Here is a 16,920-nt window from a genome sequence, read left to right as displayed (position 1 = left end):
ACCTCAATCTCTTATGAGAATATTATCTGTTGTTGAATGCTTAAGCATTAAAAGAGGAGTCCATTATCTGTTGTCTATGTTGTCCCGGTATGGGTGTCTAAGTTGAGAATAATCAAAAGCGAGAAATCCAATGCGAACTTTATCCTTAGACCATTGTACAGGCGACATAGAGGTACCCCTTTGTGACACTTGGTTGAAACATATGTTATGCAATGATAATCCGTGTTAATCCAAGCTAATTAGGACAAGGTGCAGGCACTATTAGTATTCTATGCATGAGGCTTGCAACTTATAGGATATCTTATACATAACACATATGATTTATTACTACCGTTGACAAAAATTGTTTCTATGTTTTCAAAATGAAAAGCTCTAGCACAAAAATAGTAATCCATCATTCCCTCTGCGAAGGGCCATTCTTCTACTTTATGTTGAGTCAGTTTACCTACTTCTTTCTATCTTAGAAGCAAACACTTGTGTCAACTGTGTGCATTGATTCTTACATGTTTACCTATTGCACTTGTTATATTGCTTTATGTTGACAATTATCCATGAGATATACATGTTACAAGTTGAAAGCGACCGCTGAAACTTATATCTTCCTTTGTGTTGCTTCAATGCCTTTTACTTTGAATCTATTGCTTTATGATTTAACTCTTATGCAAGACTTATTGATGCTTGTCTTGAAAGTACTATTCATGAAAAGTCTTTGCTATATGATTCAGTTGTTTAATCATTGTCTTTACCATTGCTTCGAATCACTTCATTCACTTCATATGCTTTACAATAGTATTGATCAAGATTATGATAGCATGTCACTTCAGAAATTATCATTGTTATCATTTACCTACTCGAGGGCGAGTAGGAACTAAGCTTGGGGATGCTTGATACGTCTCAAACGTATCTATAATTTCTTATGTTCCATGCTACTTTTATGATGATACTCACATGTTTTATACACACTTTATGTCATTATTATGCATTTTACGGCACTAACCTATTGACGAGATGCCGAAGAGCCAGTTGTTGTTTTCTGCTGTTTTTGGTTTCAGAAATCCTACAAAGGAAATATTCTCGGAATTGGACGAAATCAATGCCCAGGGTCTTATTTTTCCACGAAGCTTCCAGAAGACCGAAAGGGTTACGAAGTGGGGCGACGAGGCGCCGCCACCATAGGGCCGCGCGGCCAGAGGGGGGCCCGCGCCGCCCTATGGTGTGGGCCCCTCGTGCCGCCTCCAACCCTACCCTTCCGCCTACTTAAAGCCTTCGTCGCGAAAGACCCTGTACCGAGAGCCACGATACGGAAAACCTTACTGCGACGCCGCCGCCGCCAATCCCATCTCGGGGGATTCAGAAGATCGCCTCCGGCACCCTGCCGGAGAGGGGAATCATCTCCCGGAGGGCTCTTCATCACCATGATCGCCTCCGGATTGATGTGTGAGTAGTTCATCCTTGGACTATGGGTCCATAGCAGTAGCTAGATGGTTGTCTTCTCCTCATTGTGCTATCATGTTAGATCTTGTGCGCTGCCTATCATGATCAAGATCATCTATTTGTAATGCTACATGTTGTGTTTGTTGGGATCCGATGAATATTGAATACTATGTCAAGTTGATTATCAATCTATCATATATGTGTTGTTTATGTTCTTGCATGCTCTCCGTTGCTAGTAGAGGCTCTGGCCAAGTTGATACTTGTAACTCCAAGAGGGAGTATTTATGCTCGATAGTGGGTTCATGCCTCCATTGAATCTGGGACGATGTGAGAAAGTTCTAAGGTTGTGGATGTGTTGTTGCCACTAGGGATAAAACATCGATGCTTTGTCTAAGGATATTTGTGTTGATTACATTACGCACCATACTTAATGCAATTGTCTGTTGTTTGCAACTTAATACTGGAGGGGGTGCGGATGCTAACCCGAAGGTGGACTATTTAGGCATAGATGCATGCTGGATAGCGGTCTATGTACTTTGTCATAATGCCCTGATTAAATCTCATAGTAATTATCATGATATATGTATGTGCATCTCTATTTGTCAATTGCCCAACTGTAATTTGTTCACCCAACATGCTAGTTATCTTATCGGAGAGACACCACTAGTGAACTGTGGACCCCGGTCCATTCTTTACATCTGAAATACAATCTACTGCAATACTTGTTCTTTACTGTTCTACGCAAACAAACATCATCTTCCACACTATACGGTTAATCCTTTGTTTACAGCAAGCCGGTGAGATTGACAACCTCACTGTTACGTTGGGGCAAAGTACTTTGATTGTGTTGTGCAGGTTCCACGTTGGCGCCGGAATCCCTGGTGTTGCGCCGCACTACACTCCGTCACCAACAACCTTCACGTGTTCCTTGACTCCTACTGGTTCGATAACCTTGGTTTCTTACTGAGGGAAAACTTACTACTGTACGCATCACACCTTCCTCTTGGGGTTCCCAACGGACTTGTGTCAACTGCAAGCATCAACCAACAAGCCAAAATCTGATCAATAGGTACATGTGGAGGGCATGGAGGCTTGACTAGTTCATGAAGACTTAGGGGATCTTCATCATTTTCATTTCCTCAAGTCAAGTACTATTCCTTTCATCCTTTACCCATGCTCCTCCTTGCGCTAACGAGTCCTCAACTCCTTTACATTGAAACTTACTCGCCCCCTGTTACATGTGTTGGTTTTGTACCTTGCATGTGGTTGTGTATGTTGTGCCTCCTACTTGCTTATCTTACATTCATGCTTATATATGTGGGGTGGCACATCATGTACAATTGTTCTTATGTTGAGCCTATTGCATCTTATTGATATCTTAGTTGTTGGCTCATGTGAGAAATTAATGGACTATCCCATTTCGGGGGAGTGATATGCTTTGTGCATTTCACAATCTTAAAATGTGTGACATGATGAATTAAAATCCTATAATTTCCATTAATTATCTCACTTGGTTCTTATTTTCCTCTTGCACAAAAAATTTCTTTATCACATTATGGGGGAGTATTGTGCTTTGTGCATTTTACAAGCCTAGAAAATGTGAACATTTGAGGTTGTGTCACATAGAATTGATATTATAGATTATCTTGCTCCTATGTGACATGTTGCTCAAACAAATCCCATTTTTTCTAAAATGCTCTTATTGCTATTCTCATGGAGTTTGTTTGTGAGAGTTATTCTTGGCATGGCTTTCCACATTATAATACTAGCTATATACTCTTTGGAAAATCATGTGCTTCATGTTATGCTACTCATTGCCTTGCATGATTGGTGTAACTAATTGAAGCTCTCAAGAATCTCCATTTGCATTATGGTTAATTCTTATCCTTTACCATATGCTTTCTTAGTTGTGAGGTGATCTTGGACATACTCACAAACTATCATATGGAAGTATTTCCTAAATACCTCTTATCCTTGGACAATTGGTAATAAATTGTGTTGTATTGTTCCGGATCATCCTCACACTTGGCTCATGTGCTCAATTGATTAATCTCTTGCCAAGAATTTGTCCTTGTGGGTTAGACTCCCATGTGTCTTCCTTGCTTCTTATGGATCTCCTCTTTTCACTTGAACCTTGTTAGTGTTTTGATAAACAATGGTTGAGCGATGATCCTGCATTTGTGCATTTTGTATTCAAATGCAAAATCCTAAATAGTGCACTAATTTTGGGGGAGCTCTCCTATGTTTGCTAGAACACTCCCTTGTTTCAAGAATTTGGCTTTGGAAGACAAACCTTTTCTTTTCGGTATTTTTGTGCCATCATGAAAAGTGTTGAGGGTTTGGTTTATTTGAAACCTTGCTTTCTTTGGGAGTTGGTTATCTCATTACTTGATATTTGGTTTTATTTTCCAAAAATGAGATAAGTCCTTGAGCATGCTTGTTTTGGATATCTTGCTCTATTTCTCTTGTACCTATCTTGTGTGTGCATGTTTCTTTGTGGATAAATATCTTTGTGATGTTGTCTACTTAGAGAAACTTATATACATGAGAGATGGTACATATCTTTTGATATCCCTCTTTGTTGGTCCATTCTTTTCATTCTTGTTTGTCTCTTGATGGCTCCACAAAGAATTTGATATGAGTGCTCATTTTATCCTATTTGCATATTCAAGCACTCATATTTGATTTTGGCACAAGCTTTGTTTTTACTTGCTTCTTATTAAGCTTGTGTTTCTTTTTGGTTCATTGGATTGCTTGCTTCATTTGTTGAAGCTTTCTCACCTTCTTATTCTCTTGCAATCTTTGATCCTCAATATAGTTTGATTTCCTCCGAATATTCGTCGTTGAATATGTGCATTTGATTTCACTCACAATTATGAGAAATGCACAACTTATGGAGGAACGCTCACTATATTGGCCTTCTAAACCTTTCGTCCATTTTGGCAATCGATGCCAATGGGGGAGAAGTTTGGAGGGTTTAAGGGAATTGCTTTTGTTGGTTCTTAAGCATTTGCCTTTCATGCCTTGCATTTGTTGCTTTGCATGGTTGAATATTTAGAGGATACCCCGTTAGGCTTTAATTGCCGATATATGCAATGAAATTCAAGTTCATTCACACATGCATATATTATTGGGGTGTTTGTTCTAAATATTCAACTTGGGTTGTTCGCTAAATTCCTTATCTAAACCCTCTCAAAGAGATTGTCATCAATTACCAAAATGGGGGAGATTGAAAGAACATGTCCATTGCCCCATGTGTGGTTTTGGTAATTAATGACAATCCCTATGGACTAACAGTTGCATTGAGAGTAAATCTTAGGACATGTCCATAGCCATATGATGGTCTCAAGGTTGCGAGATGGAGAAGATCGAGTACAGTGATGAAGACGGTGTCGAAGAGAGATGAAGAGGGTGTAGAAGATGAAGAGAGACGAAGATGACGTAGAAGATGGATGAAGACGGTGGCGTGTATGTTGGAAGAAGACGGTGGCGTGTATGTTGGAGGAAGAGGATGAAGACAGAGCTTGCCGACTCAAGAGGAACGCGCAAGGATAAGGTTTGTGCTCGATAGGATAGTGGATCGCATCATCGGAGAGAGCTCAAACCTTGCATGCATTGCATCGTGTTTCTTGGTTGTTCTTGGTTATTATCCATGAGATGAGTTAGAGCTTATGTTCATTCTCATGACAAGCTCTAGATCATCAGAAACGGATTCCGGTTGCATCGCATGTTGCATGTGCGAGGGTGATGATTTTCCCGATATACCATATTGAGAGGTTACACCTCTATGACCATGAGAAAATCATCATCCACTCTTTTCCATGATTTCATCATGTGAGAAGGTAGCTCTTGTCGCCATCTTTCCAACAAAATTGGTTTCATGTCATTTCGAGTTTCCTAGCTCAAGTTATGGATTTTACAGTTGCTGCATATTTAAAAAGAAAAAGGAAAAAAATATTATTGGGTCGGCGGTACTACCGTGGGCGGTACCGGCCAAAGTACCGCACGTGCAGTTTTGTATACTGGATCGCAAACGGTACCAGGACGGTACCCGCTCGGTAGTACCGTAGCCCATTTACGGTACCGGCCCGGTACCTAGCCGGTACTACCGGCCGGCCCAGCTCTGTTTTTCTTCCCCGCAGCTTCTCCTTCCGCACCTGGGCCGCCGCCATGCCTCTGGCCCAGCTAGGCAGCTCCCTCCAGCCCGCAGTGGGCCGCCATGCCCTTCACCCGCACCGGCCCATCTCCACTAGCTCGCCAGCCCGCCCGGCCGCCACGCGACACGCGCCCTCGTGGCTCCCGCCCGCTCGCCATGCTCCACCGCACGAGCGTGCGCGTTGACTTTCACGGGAGATCGATCCTGCGTCGCGCACCGCTCGCTGCTCCCGGCCGCTCGCTCGCTAGGCTGGCCCCCACTCGCGCGCGCCCGCCTCGCTTCCCACGCTGCCGCTGCTGCTGCCGCCTGCCCCACGCATATGTCTCCCGGTCCCACCTGTTGCGCATGCACTGCTGCCTGCCACCAACTCTCTCTCTCTCCTGCATGATGCACTGATTTGCTTTGGTATTTTTGCACAAGCGGTACTACCGCTCCGCGGAGCGGTACTACCGGTTTGGGGCGTTTTATGACTGTTTTCTGCACAGTTTGCGCACGAGCGGTGGTACCGCTTTGACAAGCGGTAGTACCGCTCGGGCGCGAATCTGACCGTTTTTCCAGCCCCAACAGCTTTATTTTGGGTCCCCTATTTATACCCCTCTTCCACCTCCGACCCAACCACTTCTTCCCCTCCATTCTCTCTCCTCCATTGTTGATCTTGAAGTGATTCTTCCTCCTCTTGATCCCCCACTATTTCTTGCATATTTTTGGGGGAAAGGAGAGAGGAGATCTAGATCTAGAGCTTCACCAATTGAATCCCTCTCCAAGTGAGGGGATCTTGCTAGATCAAGATCTTGGAGTTATTTGGTGTTTCTCCTCATATTTGTTCTTCCTCCCTTATTCCCCCAATAGCTTTTGTAGCTTTGTTGGAATTTGGGAGAGAAGAACTTGGGCATCTTAGTGGTGTTCTTAGCCATTGCATTAGGTGCATCGGTTTGGGATCTCTCCGAGGTTTCAGTCTCGTAGAGGGCGTGTTTGACCTTAGTGGTGTTCTTGTAGCCTTTTGTGGCCTTGTAGCCTTTTGTTGCCTTGTAGCCTTTGTGGCCTTGTCGTCTTTGTGGCGTGGTAGCCTTAGTGGTGTTGTTGCCTTTGTGGAGTGTGGTAGCCTTTGTGGTTTTGGTTCCGGTTGTGGCGCGGTTGTGTCTTGGTGGCTTTGTTGCCGGTATGGCGTGTTGTAGCCTCTTGTGGCCTTGTACTTGAGAGCCTCCGTGTTGTGGAGTTGCCTCAAGCTTGATACTTGGGAGTTTGCCCAAGCTTGTACGGGTTCGGTGACCACCCTCAAGGGTCCCTTAGTGGATCGAGGCTTTCCTCCTTGGAGGAAAGGCTCGAGGAGAATACGGTGGCCCTAGTGGCTCATTGGAGTGCCTCGTGCCTTCACATCGCTCCAACGGAGGCGTAGCACCCTTGGGTTTGAACTTCGGGATACATCTTCGTCTCCTCGTGCACCGGTTACTTCTCAACCCGAGCTCCTTTACCTATGCGCTTTACATTGTGATATCTACCATGCTTGATGCTATACTTATCTTGTTATCACCTTGTTGCTCATCATGCTAGCATAGGTTGTTGGTGCTCTTAGGCAAACCACTAGTTGATAGGCTTTGAGCTAAACTAGTAAACACTTAGTAGTTTTATTCCGCCTAGTTTAGCTCTCAAGTAGAAGTTTTTATACACCGCCTATTCACCCCCCCCCCCTCTAGGCGACGTACTAGTACATTCAATATGCTTTATAGTTAATGACATAATCTTCAATATGGATTCATCTCAAATATTTCATCTTGGATTCATATTCAATGACTTTATCTCTCATGGCGTAATCTTCAATGGCTTAATATTTAAATGGCTTCAGCTTCAATGGGGTCGACAATTTCATCGAATTCTCTAGCGGAAGTCAAAAACAGGTTACATATCCATGGAGGAAACACTCGGGGGCTCGACAAAAAGTTTGCCCCCCGAGCATAGCTACAATCCAATATTCCATGCGACCACTACTTCGGCACAACGTTTTCAGCAACGCTCGGGGGCTCGACAACGACTTCGCTCCGGGTCAAAACTGCGACACGACATCTAAGCAATAATCATGATGTCATCCCAACAGCGCTCGGGGGCTCGACTATTTCTTCATCAACAATTTGGCGCCATCTATTTTTGCTATTTGGTGGTTTTCTACTTCGGCTCGACTTCTTCGCTGCACTCCAAGGCTTCATCGACTTAGCTGCACGGCGTATCTCCGTTAATTCCGTCGTACCTAATAAGCTAAGTATTTGGTTTAATTTACGCAAAGTTGATTATCATTTACTTTCAACGCACCCGACACTCGAGGGCTGCGCTGTATAGATTCACTCTACATCTCAGGTCGACAAAAGAAGAACCGCGCCCAGAAAAATCTACATCAACGAAGAACTCGATAAAAAAAATTCTTCAAGGAACCCGAAAAAAAATTCTCCAAGGAGAAACCCGAAGAAATTTTCTCCAAGGAGGAACCCGAAGAAATATTCTCCAAGGAGGAACCCGAATTTTTTTCCAAAGAGGAACCCGACGAAATTGTCTTCAAGAGAGAACCCGAAGAAATTTTCTTCAAGGAGGAACTCGACGAAATCTTCTTCAGTGAGGACCCGACAAAATTTTCTTCAGGGAGGACCCGACGAAATTTTCTTCAAGGAGGACCCGACGAAATTTTCTTCAAAGAGGAACTCAAAAAAAAAGGAAAAATATTCGAGTCCATATACTCGTCATTTATTCCAATTGCATATTCGAGGAAAAACATACTTCAAGGAAGTCGATAAAAAAAGTTGAGCCTACACCCGAGTGCAAACACTCGGCTGTAGCCTCGGGGGCTACTCCCATCGGGAGCGCTGGTCGCGCACCCGAAGAAATAAAATTCAATATAGCAAGGCAATATAGAAGGAACATCAAGATCCTATTTGACAAAAGATAGCAGCCCAAAAAATAGGTCATTACATCAGCCGAACAAGGCACTAGACAACATATTCTCGGAGCGCGTCCGCCGCGGTAAAAACTCCGAATGCCGTGACTCGTAAAAAGGTCACGATGGTAAGACCCCAGGATCCGTCCTGTGTGGTGTGGCATCGCACCCGAATGCGCTCTGCCATTTTTTCCACATCAACAGATGTGAAGAAAAATCCCGACGGACACGCTGTGGACCCGATACTTTTGCTGGAATTCAGTTTCGGTAAGTCCTAAAGCGGCACGTTCTGATTTACGCCAGTATCCCGAATTCATGTCCGGGGACGCGAGTTTGAAGTAGGTTTATCCGGATTTGCCACTAGAGCAATTAACTGGTACCTGATCCGTCAGATGAACCAGCCGCATTTACCAATATCCCTGTACAATATATTTGACGAAGAAAATATAGTGTCTCTTTGGTCTCGAAGAATTTGAAAACGAGAAAAAACATGGAAATTTCATTCGATTCTGTAAATATATAAAGTTTTGTACACTCAACTCGGCGACTCGAGTAGAGTCTACTCCCATCGGGAGCACATGGATTTCATTAAGTCCTCCAACAGGAGTCGATAAAAAGAGGGGCTACGCCCAGAAATATAGTCAAAATCTGCATCGAGTAGTACAACTTGAGTCTATGCCCAAGTGCAAGCACTTGCCCATAGACTCGGGGGCTATTCCCATCGGGAGCGCTGCCGCGCACCCGATAGAAAAATAATTTCGAGAATCGTCGACATCATCTACGCTACACATGATCTACGACATTGACCTGATGTATTTTCCGGATTAATGGCCTTGCCTTGTATTTCTTCGACTTCGGAGACGATTATGCTTGGAGTCTCTACGCAAGTCTTCGACTTCCCTAGACACTCGGGGGCTACTGACATGGGTATACCCTTCGGGTACCCATTATTAGTATACCTGGCTTGACTCGGCCCAATATGGAGAAGGCCCAACAAGGCAACCCGAAGAAGTAGTGTCGACTAGGACTCTTGTAAAACCCTAGGCTGGTTGCATATATAAAGCCAGCCAGGGCACCTGATAGAGGGGGAGAACAGATATACAACATAGCTCCGCCTATGGCGGCACCCTGTAAACATACATATGATCATATACTGGATTGCTAGCAGCACGTAAGGATCCTCCACCAAGGGTACCCGAAGCTGGGTACGTCGTGTGCCTAATCTCACTCCCGGAATCTCCATCGTCGCTCTCTCCCGAAACCCAAGTCTACAATACGTAGGCATTGGCGATGTGATCCCTCCTCAATCGCTCTAAATCCAAATGCAAACCAATTGCAAGCTTCATCGGGTGATTATTGGTAAGTTTGCAAAAGGCTTTGCAATCAGCATGGTTATTTGAGTAGAAACTAGAAAGCTAAGCTAACTCATACTAATACAACTTTTTTGCGAAGCTTTTTTTCAAGTCACCATAAGGCTGGTTTATTATTTTTCCTAACAACTATATTTCATACAGTGACTCCATGCGCATGTTTTCATTTTATGATTTTTTTTAGAATTCCTTTGGTTACATTTTTTTTAATTTGCCGGCCCTGCCATTTGTGGAAAGAGGCTAAAAATTTGAAGTTGGTAATGCCTGATGCATAGCTCTATAGTGCAGGCAAGCCAGCTCCATTTTTAATTGCGATGGTCACTAATATGACTTTCAGCGAACATAACCAACCATTTCTGTTATTGTTGCCAATTTATTCTTCTATTATAATAGGCTATATATGTCCCTTTATTTTATTCTTACTTGGTTGTTGCAGGTTGATGTGGGAAAATGAGTGCTGTAGGAGATATTCATGGGCAATGTGCCTTTTGCATTACTCTGCACTAAGGTGATATGCTTAATTTGGACTTTGGATTTCTATAGGATATATCGTACCTTTTGTTGTTTGAAATAGTTATTTGCCATCCTTCTTATGAATTTTGCTGCAAGAAAACAATGGGGTTGTGCTTGACTTCAGCAAGTCATCCATTAAGCTTTGAAATATGCAATATATTGCCCATTTTACAGGTAATAGTTTCATTTACTAAGCTAATCCGCTCCTCGTAAAAATAGAAATAGTACCGGTCATATGAATATTTATAATTATTCAATAAAACCACATTTATCAATATTTCCCAACATTTGTTGGAATCAAATTATATACATACGAATTAGATTTTTTATTGTGACATCCAATACTGATGTCTATATTATTGATAACTAAAATTTTGAATTTCAAACATGCTTCAATAGTACAAATATGATAGGATACAAAAGCCAAAGTCCATAGCTTGACATTCTTCTGCTCATTACCCACCCGTTTCACCTTGGGCCAGATAATATGGATGCTTGAGATGGAGCTGAATATGCTGATGGATTATCTTGAGCAAACGTGATTGAATTTGCATCGAAAGTTTGTATGCTAATCGCGCCTTCCAATACCTTGATCACGATTGCCATTGAAGGCCTTTGAATGCTGTCATGTTGCAGGCACCATATCGCGAGCTTCATCATTTGAACCACTTCCTCGTGCTGTGAGAGCATATCATCACTATGCTTGTCAATCAGATCAATCAGTTGGTTGTTTTGAGCCTTTTCTCTTAATAGATTTATGAGCTGGACATTCTCCTCCGGCTGAGAGTTGTCGATATTCTTTCTTCCACTTATTATTTCCATGATGACAACTCCAAAGCTGTAGACATCAACTTTTTCAGTGATCCGTGACGTCAACCATTCAGGTGCCAGATATCCAGGTGTTCCTCTCATCATAGTCACTACCTTGCTTTGATCCCTATCTATTAGCTTGCATAGTCCAAAATCAGCTACTTTGGCATTGAAGTTGTCATCCAAAAGAATATTTTGTGGTTTGATATCCAAATGAGCAATCTTCCGTCTGCAATCCTCATGAAGATAGCATAGGCCCTTCGCAATATCCAGAATGATCCTACAACGCGTGGACCAATCAAGAGGGGCATTATTATGTCGGTAATAGATCCACCTATCAAGCGACCCTCCCGACATATACTCATAAACCAGAAGCCTCTCAAACTTCTCTACACAAAAGCCAATTAGCCTGACAAGATTGATGTGTTCAATGCTACCAATAGTCTCAACCTCTGCCAAGAATTCTTTCTTTCCTTGTCTAGCACCTTCCAAACGTTTCACGGCAACTCTATTTTCACCTAATTTCCCTTCAAACACTGATCCAAACCCACCTTCTCCGAGCTTCTTACTGAACCCTTCTGTGCATTCGCTTAATCTTTCAAAAGAATACCTCGTCGGGATTCCAGGGAATTGATCAAAATCAAATTCTTCATCCACATAATTTCTCCTCCTTTTTAGATAAAGTGCGACAACAATGACAACCAATACAAGAGCCATAACAGCACCAAGTGAAGCACCTAACATCACCTTTGTTTTGTTTTCGCTAGAGGGGTTGGGCTGCACCGTTGTTCTGTTTTCAGTAGGGGGGCTAAGTTGCACCTTAATGTATGTAGAAGAGTTGTAACCATCATAAGGTTGTATCGATTTCAAGGAAAAGACCTTTGTCACCCACACACATTTCCCATGGGGAGCATTCCATTTATACCTGAACGAAACAGCCATGCAGGAGCAGTTCTTCAAGCAGGCTTGCTTACAGTCATCGATGCTTGTTGCATTGGCTGCCGTGTTGCTTTCGTCAAAGTAATCGATGTTGGGAAGGGTCAAGAGCCGATGGTGTTGTATTTCCTGACAAGAGATTGGAGTTATTGGTGTGCAACCAAGATTTGGCTTATGTTCATCCACCAGCTTGAAGTAGCTTGAACTTGAATTAGTCTCAACTGGACAGCCGCATTGCCTCTCTGTGCATATGCCATACTCCCCGCAAACTGTTGGGTAATCACAATCATCCTTCTCCATTGATGTCATTACATCATACACTGGAGTCCATCTATCAACAGACCATCCATACACCCTCAGATGTCCATCATACTCTAATCTCATGAACTGGGTGGATGTAGCTGGAGCAAATACGAGATTAGTACGAAAATCTGACTGCCCTGACTGATACGTGGTGAGGCTTCCACTCATGAATGTGACCTTTGTTGGATCATTTGTTGTCTTGTTTTGACGCAAGGGATTTAAAAAGTAGCACTGTGGTGGTGTGGATTCAATAAATGCATATAATCCACCTGGTAGCACAGTGATATACAACATACCCTCGGTCGTATTTGTTGCAGAAGTATTTGATGTGAGCCTCATACCTTCCACAAGTGACTGACCAAGGACCAATGTGTCGGTAGGATGATAAAATGACTGCCACACGGTTCTGTTATTGTGATCAAACAAGACCAGATTGCCTACATCTTTGATCACCATGCCAGCTACAGATTGGCCTGAGCTGTTGCTTGACCAGACCTGGCTACCATCAGCATCACGGAGGACCAAGTTTCCATGTGTGGTAAACTCAAGTGTGGCATTCTCCCTAACAGGACGATCCCTGTTGGCAGACCAGATAATCTGCCGAGTGTCGGCAAAGCCGGCAATTTGCTGGTTGAAAGACCGGGACATCTGCTGAGTGTTGGAGTTGCCAATAGATACTGCAAAGAGGAACTGGTCGCACTGGAAAATAGATGGGACACAGTGGAACCCTGCATCGGTGTAAATTTCGGAATTTGAGTCAGGTACAACAACACGGGGAATGATGTTGCGGCTGTCGGAGTCTTTGAAGAAAACGTTGTTGTTGATCCAAACTGTTGAGGGTTTGGGCGTGGGATAATCGCCCAAAACCTGCGACGCCAAGAGCAGCGGTGCTGCAGACGCAAGCACGAGGAAGAAGACAATGGCAGGACCCATGGCGCTTCAGCAGAAACTGTAATAATAAACTACAAATCAGTTAGCACAAGGATGAACCAGCAAGTAACTGGAGACGAGCGTCGCACCTGATGGTATTAAGCAGCCGGCGGATGAAGTAGCAGAGTAGAACAATATCACACGGTCACACCTGATGATGCTGAGCCGATGGAGAAGATGCAGTCGCCAGAGAGACGGGAGTAGCCAAGAGTGCTGCGGGATTTCATAGATGGATTGGTGTTTCTGACAGTCCCAAAGCGTCACTGACTGGTTAGTTGTGGTGCCAATGCTGGGCACACGTGACACGTGTGTGGTCTACCGATCACGGCTCTTCCCTGCTAGGCAGGAAATTGTGTGCTTCAGACCTTCAGTCAACAAAAAACATTGACGATGATCATCGTCGTCGCCGGAGAGATGACTTGGAGTAGATCACGGGTTCCATAGTTTGGCTGGTCTCTGATTAGTCCCAAGGCGACAGTGTCACAGTGACTGACTTGGATGTTGCTGGACCGTGGAGTGCACGTCGTCAACAAGAAACTAATTGGACGTGCATGATACGGTCCAATGAAAACTCACACGAAAGAAAATTCCAAGAATATGAATCCTGTAGAAACAGTTCGGTTCCAGTCATGCTGGCTGTGCCCTCATCACCATGCCAACCTTTCGTCCCAACAATGCTAATAAACTATACTTAAATTGTATTCTATGTGCAAGTGCAGGTTTAGAAGAAGAAGACACACTTCTTTCGATCTCTTTATCAGAGGTGAAAGGTGAGCCTGGAGGCTCTGTAACGCAAAATGGGTCGTCGTCGTCGGCCGACAGGTACAAATAAAGGTTGAGTTGGAAACAGTGTGTGTTATCAACCATACTACTAGCAGTCAATGCATCTTTGGAGTGCGATCAGAGAGGGGGTGTCTAGCTAGTAAAATGAACTACTGCCTGCTAATGGCTATGCGTGCTTTGGCTAGATTTTTATCGTGTTCGTCTTAGTTTTGTCTTGATCTAGCCAAGTGGCCCTTGCAGACAAATTTTTGTATGGTTCTATAAATGTTGAAAATATGTATTTCTAAACTATTTTATTCTGTAGACGCCACAAAAATGTTTTTTTAACCCAAGGCAAAAGATGTGCCTGTTCCTTGATTAAGAAGAAGTTGCCTAGTTAATTAGGAAAAACCAGCTGAAAACTGGTACATCGTCAACACACATGCCGGTCCCGAGACCACGCACCAAACGAGCCGCTGCCCTATCACCCAAGCAACCAGAGACAACACCCTACCACACATGAGCCTCCAGTCCGACACCCACACCGGCCCCGAGACCGCGCACCTGCCGAGCCAACAACTCAGCCACCCTACGATACTTCAGAGCCGCCGCTCCGGCTACAACACCAGCACACCGGTGGAAGCACAGCTCCAAAGACGAAGCCCACAAGAGGGAAAACGACACAAAAATGCTGTCATCGTCCGATAGCAATGATCAAAGGTTTCCTCTGAAGTTGACTTAGGGGAGGAGCAAGAGCTTCACCACAAGGGCGCCTCCAAGAAGGAAACGGCGCCCAAGGGCGTCGACGCCGTTGGAAATGTTATGTTAAGAAAATATCACCAGAATATAAATATGAATGATCTAAACTTATAGGCAAGTAAGTTACGGATTCCTTAAAAAAACACTATGTCACCCTATTCTAGGGCATGTTTATTACTCATTTTTTCCACTCTCCTCTTGCTACCTCTCACTCTTCAGTCCCTGCGATGTATTAGTTTTCATATCAGATGACTATGCCAACTTGACCACATAGTTTTAGCATTTTTGAAAAACTAGGCAACACTTGCCATTTTCATTGATAAAGAAGAAGATGGCCAATTAATTAGTGGGTAACCGGCCAAAAACCGATACAAGTACACCAATGTCGTCATGGAACATGACCACAACATAACCACCAACCGACCTGGTCAAATGCCAACAGTTGGCCACACACGCCAAAGAGAGACAGCTCCAACTCGGACGAGGAGCTTCACAAGTGAACTATGATGGGCTTGCGCTGACCGAATCCTCCACCAAAGCCACCGGTTGCTGGTCATCGTTGCCAAAGGAACACACTCGGTCGCAAGTCAGACTTCACGGTGACGCAACGAAGCATGAGAGAACCCATCGGACACGTCAGTAACCAGCTAACAAAGCCCAAGCTGTAACCCAAGCTCCGCTCGACGTATCATCGTTGCCAAACATCCCGCGTTGTCCCAAAGCGAGCCATCTCAGCAACCAACCAACCACCTGTCCTTAAGTCGAAGCCAATCCCGAGATGATGCCCCCAACAAGGAGAAATGCGCAGAGACGCCTCCATCGTCCGATCCTGAGGATCTGAGGTTTCCCTCCGGAGGGAAGACCATAGTGTGGGGAGAGTAGCCCTCAACGATGCTTCCAAGAAAGTCATCGACATCCACGGGCGTCGCCGTGGCTGGTCCTGGCCAGAGCCAGGACAAGGATTTCTCCTGGGATCCTCCGCATACAACCACCCGAGTCCACTAGCAACAAACAACAACCTAACTTCCATCGCCCAGACCGCATCAACACTACCACCTTGCTGCTGCCAAGCAAGGTTTTAAATAGCGCGCAATTTCGCCGGTTTTAGCGCGCAATAGCGGATTTGGACCCTCCACGCTATATTTGACAGAAAATGGTCGCTACGGTGCTAAACACGAAATAACACGCTAAATCATGCTAAATCGCACTAAAACGCATAACGCGTAGCGGCGCTAAAATGTTTGGCTGCAAAAAAGCAAAAAGGTCCAATGCTTCAGGCCAACCCATCGGCCCAAAGGTCCAATTTCCCCACCGAAGCTAAATACCTAAAGCACATATACGTACGGCAAAACCTAGCCTAAATCCCAGTTTAGCAGTTCCACGGAAGCGACGGTGGATGCCTCTTCCAGCGTGATGTTGGCGTCCGTTGCTTCCTCCCACAGGGTGTCGTTGGCTACTTCCTCCGGCTCGGATGTCGGAGACGCCGCAAGCAAATCACCCACCGGGTTAGAGCTGACTAGAACCTCCTCCTCATCCTGATTTGTAGATACGTAGATGTATTGAACTATTGATCTGTAGATGACTAGATTGGTAGTGTACAATCTATCCTCCGATTTGTACATGAAGCCATGCATTCTTCTTCCGATTCTGAATGAGTGCTTTCACCTCTGTTGTTTCCTCCTTGGATCTTAAATCATAATGTTAGCATGTCTTAAAAAATGTTGTCTTTAATTTGGTCCTAAGAATCTAGTTTGAACGATCTGCTTATGCAATTAGTATGCTGGATAAGATTTTAGTTGCCGAAACCCTTAACATTTGGAAAATGCTATTTTATATATAGCGCGCTATAGCACGCTATAACGTGCATAGCGTTTGGAGAAGGTCCTCGCTAAATGAAATAGCGCGCTATTTAAAACCTTGCTGCCAAGCCATATGGGCCAGCAACACAACCCCCCCCCCCCCCCCCCCCCTAGCCACAACTTTTCCTGCGAGTGATGCCCCCACCGCTGCTCCGCCAGTCTGGCCAG

General features: G+C 44.3%; 1 protein-coding gene across 1 annotated transcript; it reads right to left on the bottom strand.

Moving 5' to 3' along the window:
* Positions 1-10,660: 10,660 nt before the first annotated feature.
* On the bottom strand, positions 10,661-13,735 carry LOC127342166 (G-type lectin S-receptor-like serine/threonine-protein kinase SD2-5). The gene is made up of 2 exons (XM_051368114.2): positions 13,462-13,735; positions 10,661-13,391 (listed from the first exon to the last, which is right to left on the bottom strand). The coding sequence occupies exon 2, from the start codon at positions 13,373-13,375 to the stop codon at positions 10,862-10,864; it is 2,514 nt and encodes an 837-aa protein (XP_051224074.1). The 5' UTR covers positions 13,376-13,391; positions 13,462-13,735; the 3' UTR covers positions 10,661-10,861.
* Positions 13,736-16,920: the final 3,185 nt, after the last annotated feature.

Source organism: Lolium perenne, chromosome 3 (genome assembly GCF_019359855.2).
Source record: "Lolium perenne isolate Kyuss_39 chromosome 3, Kyuss_2.0, whole genome shotgun sequence".
NCBI lineage: Eukaryota > Viridiplantae > Streptophyta > Magnoliopsida > Poales > Poaceae > Lolium > Lolium perenne.
This window is presented reverse-complemented; position numbering and strand designations above follow the sequence as displayed.